Source organism: Emydura macquarii, unplaced genomic scaffold (assembly GCF_026122565.2).
Source record: "Emydura macquarii macquarii isolate MOO-44397 ecotype Brisbane River unplaced genomic scaffold, CSIRO-AGI_Emac_v2 contig_306, whole genome shotgun sequence".
NCBI lineage: Eukaryota > Metazoa > Chordata > Testudines > Chelidae > Emydura > Emydura macquarii.
Genome location: NW_027130443.1, coordinates 1,899,931 through 1,908,150, shown reverse-complemented (window position 1 = coordinate 1,908,150; position 8,220 = coordinate 1,899,931). Strand labels below are relative to the sequence as shown.

Below are 8,220 nucleotides of genomic sequence, written 5' to 3'. Positions count from 1 at the left end.
GGGTCTATGGGCTGGAGGGGGGGTCCCATGGGGGGCAGTGGGTCTCTGGCTGGGCGATTTGTGGGGGTTCCTGGCAGGGGGGCTCATGGAGGGCTGGGGGGCCCGATTGGATAGTGCAGGGTCTATGGGGTGGAGGGCAGCGCCCCTCACCCCGCGCGCTGGGCGGCCCCGCTCGGACCCTCCATGCCCGACTCCGGCCCGAAGCCTCCTGCGACACGGGGCGGTGGCGGCGCCGGCAGAAAGACGCGCTGCTGCCCCGGGAAAAGCCGCCGGAGGTGGCGATGCCCTGGCTCGGGCTGCCACGTGGCCAAGCTGCTGCAAGAAGGTTTCCGAGCCGCTGTGCTGAGCAACTCCTGCTGCCTGGAGACTTGTGCTGCAGCCCCGCACCCCTGGCCACGTGCAAATACAGCCTGTGTGCAAGGAGCCCGGGGACAGGTGCAAGCTCAGCTTAGCGGCTTGGGTTTGACAAGTACTTCACTGTCAGCTGCCGTGATCAGTTCTCAACATCTCTCTGCCTAGCCATGCAGGGTGGTTCCGACGCTGCTTTTAGACGCTCTCTGTGCAGTTTCACTTACATGCACACCTGACAGTTCTGTCTGCCAGAAAGTTCCTTTATTTAATCAAAAGATTTATCCACCCCTTCAGAAGCAGCAAGATATTGGAGAGGCAGGCCAGCTGACAGCTCCTATTCTGTTTTTCCTTGATGATGGACTCTTAAAATTAAAGATATATTATCGTTTTCTATACCTTGAATAGTTTAACTAAAACCATTTGAGTAACAGCTGCAGATGAAATATCATGAAAAATTGCCACACATTGAAATAATTGAAAGCCAGTCTCCCAAACTAAGAGCAAAATCACCCTCCATGATTCTAACTACAAGTCTCTATTTACACCCAGGAGAAGTTCTGTCAGTCGAATTAGTGCAGCTCTGGCCCGTTCCCCACCCAGAAGCAGGTCCCGGGGCTGCGAGATCTGACTCCAGATCTGCTGAGCGGAGTCTGTCTGTCCTGCCCCCTCTGGGGTCTCCCGTCAGCACCACACTCGGGTCCGGCTCACGATTCGGAAGCCAGATGAGCGACCCCCGGAGAGAGGGACTACATTTCCCAGCGTGCCCCGGGACTGCCGGGTCGGGAGAGGGACTACGTTTCCCAGCGTGCCCCGGGACTGCCGGGTCGGGAGAGGGACTACGTTTCCCAGCGTGCCCCGGGACGGGAGAAGGACTACGTTTCCCAGCATGCCCCGGGAGTGCCGGGTCGGGAGAGGGACTACGTTTCCCAGCGTGCCCCGGGACGGGAGAAGGACTACGTTTCCCAGCATGCCCCGGGAGTGCCGGCTCCCGGACGGGGGAGGCTGCCCGCTGGCTCAGTAAGTGACATGTGCCGAGGCTGCTGCCCTCACATCTGCTGCTGTTCCCAGGGTCTCGAGGAAGGGGCGAAGCGGGGGCTGGGAGAGGCAGAGTCTGCGGGGGGGGGGCCTTCCTGAGGTCCCGTCCAATCCGCACCTCTGGGGTTGCATGGGGCAGAGGAGGGGGCAACATCAGGGATGAGGGGGGGGCAGAGGGGCTTTTTTATTCCCCCCCCCCCGAGCTCTGAGCAGCCCCCACGTCCCGGGCTGGTTCGCAAAGGCGGGGGCAGCTCCTCCGTGCGGCTCCGGCACTTCGACTAAAGCACTAAATCCAGGAACGACCCGGGGGCGGAGGCGGCTGTTGCTAATCGACACCCGCAGTCCGGTGCCGGCGCTGCCCGCCCCCGCCAGTGGATACACCTCCGTGCGTTACAATGTAGCCGCTCAACGCCGTGTGCTTCCGGCCCCCGGGAGAGAGGCGGCTGAGGAGGTTCAGGGCCCGGGGAGCAACATCAATCCTGTGTCCAGCGGAAACCGGGGTATCTTTCATTTCCTGTCCAAAACACTCGGGTGACGCTGGTGTTTGACTGTTAAACTGGGGCCTCCTCCCCCTCCGTGCCCCTACCCCAGAGATGGCTGCATCTCAGGGCTGGGCAAGGGGGTCACCCTGTCTAAACATCCCTTGTGACCCACACCAGAGGTGGCTGCATTTCAGTATCAGGTGATGGGTCCTTGTATAAACAACCCCCTGCACTCCATCCCACCTCACCCCAGAGTCCGCTGCATCTCAGCCTGAGCAAGGGGTCCCTCTATAATCAGTCCCCATACCCCACCCCAGAGGTGGCTGCATCTCAGCACTGGGTACAGGGTTCCTGTATAAACAGCTAGGGTGTAAAATAGCTGGAAATTTAAAGGCATGGGAAAAATGAAAATGTTGGGGAAAATTGAAATGTCTGGAGTAGTTACTTGCTTATCAAAATTAAACTGTATTTACGTCTTTAAGAATCAGCCGTGTCGTGTATAATTTAGTTAGCTCATAACAAAACCCTGTTCAGTATATTTATGAAACAAGTATAAATGATTTAGTTTTGATTCAGATAAACATGACAAATATACCTGGTATTGGGGATGGAGCGGCAGCTGCACACTTACATACTTAGGTGTATTTTTTGGCTATTGGCAAGCAAGAAAAAGCATATATAATGTTGACAATAGACAGCCTGAATATGATTGTAAACAAAGAGGAAGGTTGTATCCTGTGGGCTTAGAAATGACACGTAGGTAGACCTGACCTGACATTATTATGCAGAAACAGAAAAAAAAATCATGTTTCTAGAGAAACGTTTGATTCATTGTAAAAACTTACTAGTTATTAGTAGAAATGGCAGATGAATCACTTGATGGTTGTCTTGATGACTGCCTATTCGTTCCCTCTGAAGCACTTGGCATTGGCCATTGTTGGAAGACAGGATACTGGACTGGGTGGACCACTGGTCTGAGCCAGTATGGCCGTTCTTATAGCGTTTTGAAGGACTGAAGGGAAGCACTAAAATATTATTTTAAACGTAACTCTAAACATCCTTTCACTGTTCTTTGTGAGAGAAAATATTTCATGTAAGCTTCTTTTCAGTTTTTCCCAATATTCCCAATTTTTCCAGACTAGGCCTCAGAAAAAAATGGTTTAAAAATATTTCCTCCCCACCCACCCCTCCAAAAAAAAATGTTTTACTAGGTCCCTCACATCTCTATAAATAGTCATCACACCCCACCCCAGAGGCAGTTGAATCTCAGTGCCAGGTGGGGATCCCTGTATAAATAGCCCCTACTCCCTAACTCAGAGGTGGCTGCATTTCAGCGTTGGACAAGAGGTCCCAGTTTGCATAGCTAGTTTGTTTGGGAGCAGTGGTGGGAAACTTCTGGGGAAATGGCTGCTAGAATCTTTAGAAAAGTTTCCCCCTGGTGACTAAGCCAGCGTGTCGGTGGGTGGGGAATCTGCTGAGAGTGTGTGAGAAGAGGCCGAAGTCCACGCAGGATTTGGTTGTGGTTCTGTGTCTGCGGACGGGGGAGAAGCCTGTCCTGTTGAGGAGGTTCGGGGGCAGTTATAGCAGTGTGGGGGAGCGGAGGGGTTGGAGGTGGTGGCTGGGGAACTTCAGCGGGGGTTGTTATGGCGTTTACAGGGAGTTTTCAGGTAGCTGGGGGGTTGGTGGGGTGGGGGGAGGTGCAAGGGAAGGTCTGGGCCCCATCTCTCATCCCCTCTGCTTTGCCTGTTCCCAGCCGTGCTGCGGGATGACAGCCCCAGCAAAGCTGCGCGTGGCAGTGATCGGGGCGGGAGCAGCCGGGCTGTGCGCGGCTCACCACATTGCTGCCCGCCCCGAGTCCTTTGCACCCCCCGTGGTGTTCGAGGCGTCCAGCCGCGTTGGGGGCACCTGGGTCTATACCGAAGAGACGGCACAGAGACCGGACGGGCTCCCCATCCACTCCAGCATGTACCGGGACCTCAGGTAGCTGGCACAGGGGCGTGAGCGCCGTGTGCTTCCGGGCACCAGGCAGGGGCAGAGTTGTTGTCCCTAAACCCCACACAGGGAAAGCACGAAGAACTCAGCCCCTGCGGAGCACCAGAAGAGAAGAGTCCCATGTGCTTGCCAGGACTCCACGTGGGCGGGTCAGAGGATCCCCTCCCCACATAAGGCTTTGCACATGGACACCCCCCTATGAGTGGCCCTGTCCTCCCAGGGGGTCTGTCTCCTCACTGCCCGCCCCCATACACCCTCCACATCTCCCTCATTTCCTGCTGCAGTCAGGACACCCTCTGCTACCCGCAGGGGGCCAGTCCTGGGGGTGCCAAGCCCTGGAAAGGACTGGCAGGTGCAGAAGCGGCCAGGGACCCTGTGGGGAGGGCAGCACATCCATCCTGGCTGGGGCGGGGGCGTTAATCCGTGTTTGCATCCCCAGGACCAACCTGCCCAAGGAGGTGATGGCGTTCCCTGACCTCCCCTTCGACCCCTCCCTGCCATCCTTCCTGCACCACTCAGACGTGCTGGCCTATCTGGAGAGTTACACTGACCACTTCCGCATCCGAGAGCACATCAGGGTGAGTGGGACCCCGGAGGCCTGGGGGAACTGTAACGCCTTGGGATCCCCATTGCCTACACAAAGAGACCGGGCTTGAGCCTGGAGCTGGGCCCCAACAGGACACGACACCCTCCCACCCCAGGAGGTCAGGTCTGTGCCCCTGCCCCTGCCCTGGCCCACCAGCAGTCTCTGGATGAGGTTATTACCACCCCATGCCCCGCACCCCCATCACAGTCTGGGTCTGAGCTGTTCCCGCCTCTCCTTCCAGTTCTCATGGTTGGTGGATGCCGTGAGCCCGGCCGAGGGCAGCGAGGGCAGCTGGGACGTCATGGCCTGCTGGGCCCAGGACCGGAGAGTGCAGGCGACCGAGCGCTTCGATGCTGTCCTGGTCTGCAGTGGGTGAGGCCCTCGGGTGATCGCTTGGGGTGGGGGGTCGGTGCCAGTTTGCTGCTGCTGCCCCCCACCCCATGTGTCTCTGAGCGGCTGGCAAAGGGGCTGAGAGGGGTCGCTTGCCAGGGTGGGTGCGTGGGAGGGCTCTCGTGGCTGGAGGGGGCTGCACTCTCTGCAGAGGGATCCTGGGGGCATGCAGAGGGCAGACAGGGAACCCAGATCCAGGGGGGGCTGGAAACTGTGGCTGTGGGGGAGCCCAAGGTGTTGGGGGCAGTCATGAGCCAGTCCCCGCAGTGGGGGGTGTGAGGGCCATTCCCCAGGGTGGGGGAGCCCCAGGGAGGCGTGCCCTTCTTGGGGGGTCTGTGTAAGCAAATGGGGCCCCCTCAGGCCCCAAAGGACAGCATCAGGGAAGGCAGCTCTGTAGCACTAACAGGGCCGCTCTTTCTGTTCCCTTTGCAGTCACTACTCCAACCCCTTCATCCCCCCCATCCCTGGCCTAGGGACCTTCACAGGTAAGAGCCTCCAGGGTTCAGTGGGGAAGATCCAGCTCGTCTCCAGTGCTGGCCTGGGGAAGTGGCTTCCCTGGAGGGAGATTCTCAATGGGGTAGCCCAACGCTATGTGTGGGGAACCCCCTGGGAGGTGGGGAACCCCCTGGGAGGTGGGGAACCCCCACTGTTCTCCCTTTCACCTCCATCTCCCTCCTCCAGGCCTGCTGCTGCACAGCCACCAGTACCGCTGCCCGGAGCCCTTCGCAGGCCGCACTGTGGTACTGCTGGGGGCCGGCCCGTCGGGCCTGGACTTGGCGCTGCAGCTGGCCCCCGTGGCCCAGCAGGTGATCCTGAGCCACCGGCAGCCCCCAGTGCCCATGCTGCCAGGGAATGTGTTGCAGGGGGCACCGGTGGTGAGCGTAGCGGGGGGCACGGTCCAGCTCGGAGACGGCACAGAGCACGGGGCTGACGTGCTCATCTTCTGTACTGGGTACCGGTACCACTTCCCCTTCCTGTCGCCCCCCCGCCTGGGCCTGCAGATCACGGACCACACAGTGACACCGCTCTACCGGCACCTGCTGCCCCCGCATCACCCCAGCCTCTTCTTCATCGGGCTGTGCCAGAAGATCTGCCCCTTCCCCTTCTTCCACTGCCAGGTGCTCTTCTGCCTGGCCGTGCTGGTGGGCACCTGCTGCCTGCCTCCTGCTGCGGAGATGCAGGCGGCAGCCGAGGGGGAGCTGCGTCAATATCTCGCGGCAGGGGGATCCCCCAACCACTTCCACTGGCTGGGGGGGCTGCAGTGGGGGTATTGCCAGGAGCTGGCACAGCTAGGCGGCTTTGAGCCCCCACCCTCTGTGGTCAGGAAGATCTACGAGGCCACACGGGCAAGCCGCATGCAGAACGTCTCCACCTACCGGAGCCTCAACTACAGGGTGTTGAGTGCTGAGCAGTGGGAGCTGGTGGGGGGTGACCCGAGGGGGCAGGAGGCTGAAGATGGCAGATGTGGGGGTTTCCCTGCTCCAGGCGTGGGGATTTAATTGTCCCTTTCTGCACACACTTTGGACAATGGTGACAACCCAGAGGGGAGTCTGGGGTCAATGCAGGCAGAGACCCCAGCTCCTGTCCTGTGCCACATGCCTTAGGGTGAGGGTTAGCAGACGGGTCGTTGTCACTGCAGCGTGTGCTCGTCCCAACCCAGCGCTTGGATGCCAAAGCCTCAGCCACCCTGCCCACCACAGCGGGGATGAAAGCACCAGGCCACCAGGGCCTTTGGGGAATCGGCACCGTTAGCACCAGGAGTTGAAACCTCTGAGCAAATAAAGGATAAAAACGGAAGCTGCTGCCCCATGGACTTTAGTGGGGGGGGGGGTGCATGGGGGAATTGTCCCACGGTGCAGGTCATGCCCCTCACCGCCCTTTGGTCTGTGTTGTGGGAGAAGTGAGGGGGCTCATAGACACACACATGGAACACCCCCAGACACACAGACACCCCCCCAGACAGACTCACAAACCCCTCCGCTAGATGCACATCCCATAAACAAACCCATCTGCACACCCACTATAGATCCAGACCTACAGCTCCCCCAAACACAGGCTAGAATCGCCTCATTGATGTGCAGGCCCCCCCGGAACACCCCCTCCAACCATCCCCCCTAGACACTATCACACACACACACACACAAATCAGTTCTGGGGCTGGGGCCCAACCCCCACCTTTGTCTTACCAGCAAAAGGCACCAGATCAGGCGTGGTGGAAGGGCTGGGAGCTGGGTCGGGGGACGCACCGGGGGTCTTAGCAGCTGCTCTACCTGCCTGATGTCCCCTTTGTCCTTGGCAGTGCCCTGCAGTGTTACACTTGCTTCAAAACTATATTTTATTAGCTGCTGCTTTAAAAGAACCAGCCCCCCTCAGAGGGGCTCCCTGCAGATACAAATACAAGGAGCAAAGTCCCAGGGTCCAGGCCCAGCCATCCCCTGTCACTCTACTGCATTTCCATCCCGCCCCCCACCCTGCTTCCATGGGGGGGAGATTCCTGGCTGTGTGGCCAGCCAGGGCTGGTGCAGGAGGGTCCAGCAGATGACGTCTCTCCGTGCCAGACTTGGTTATTGCCTCCTGGGCGTCTCGAAAGGGCAAATGTCACAAAGTGGCCGAGTTCTGGTCACTGCTGTTCCCTGTTCAGATGTGGCTGTGACACTCCAGCGGGCCCATGCCGCTTGCAAACGTCCTCTGAGGTCATTAACACCATTGTACCAACAGGGAACCTGAGCCACCGAGCTGGACAGGGACTTGTCACGCCTAGCAGAAGTCCAGGGCTTCTGACGTAATCATTCGTTTATGCTTCCCTCCTAGCGTCAGGAACAGAAGCCGAGTCCATAAACACAAGGCTGCGGTGATCGGTCCCTCAACATCCGGCGTAACGCCACCTCCCAACCCATCGCCTGGATGTCACGGACTCAGCCGTCCTGCCCACCACACCTGAACAGTAGCGCTTTAGCCCCTGACCAGATCAGCTGCTCCCCTTCGTCTGTAGCAGAGATGGTTTGAAACTCCAGTGCAGACGCAGTTCATGCTCGCCTGGCTCATGCAGAGTTTTCCCCGGTTGGCACTGGCCAGCCTGTGCATTTCAGGGCCAGAATTTCATGCCCCCCATCGGCCATTAGGATAGGGTCACCCCCCCCACCTCCACCTCCCTCACTCACCCAGCAGACAAAGCCGCTGTGATGCACCCAGGCGGGAGCTGAGCCCTCGTGAAATCTGGCCCCACAAAACCCTGGTCTCCACTGTGCAGCCTGAAGTCCATGTCTGTGGGGCTGCCTGAATTTCTGCTGCTTAGGTTCAGGGACTGGTTCTGCCCTGGTGCTGGCCCAGATGGGGTGCTGGGGGTCAAACACTGCTAGGAGCTGAAGTGCCTGTGTGAGTCCC

General features: G+C 58.9%; 1 protein-coding gene across 3 annotated transcripts; it reads left to right on the top strand.

Moving 5' to 3' along the window:
* The first annotated feature begins 1,300 nt into the window (after positions 1-1,300).
* On the top strand, positions 1,301-8,134 carry LOC137158839 (uncharacterized). Of its 3 annotated transcripts, none has more exons than XM_067556769.1 (7): positions 1,301-1,368; positions 3,622-3,848; positions 4,300-4,438; positions 4,688-4,818; positions 5,269-5,321; positions 5,518-5,642; positions 7,648-8,134. In XM_067556769.1, exons 2-7 carry the CDS (start codon positions 3,634-3,636, stop codon positions 7,672-7,674), a joined length of 690 nt encoding a protein of 229 aa, XP_067412870.1. In that variant the 5' UTR covers positions 1,301-1,368; positions 3,622-3,633; the 3' UTR covers positions 7,675-8,134. The 3 variants fall into 3 exon arrangements, with proteins under 3 accessions (XP_067412870.1, XP_067412879.1, XP_067412888.1); XM_067556778.1 differs by lacking the exon at positions 1,301-1,368 and adding an exon at positions 1,707-1,886; XM_067556787.1 differs by lacking the exon at positions 1,301-1,368 and adding an exon at positions 3,418-3,434.
* The last annotated feature ends 86 nt before the right edge of the window (positions 8,135-8,220 follow it).

Coding starts and splice junctions, on each gene's coding strand:
- LOC137158839 (XM_067556769.1), top strand. CDS start 3,634: ATGACAGCCCCAGCAAAGCTGCGCGTGGCAGTGATCGGGGCGGGAGCA. Junction 3,849..4,299: donor AGCATGTACCGGGACCTCAG/GTAGCTGGCACA, acceptor TTGCATCCCCAG/GACCAACCTGCCCAAGGAGG. Junction 4,819..5,268: donor GCTGTCCTGGTCTGCAGTGG/GTGAGGCCCTCG, acceptor TTCCCTTTGCAG/TCACTACTCCAACCCCTTCA.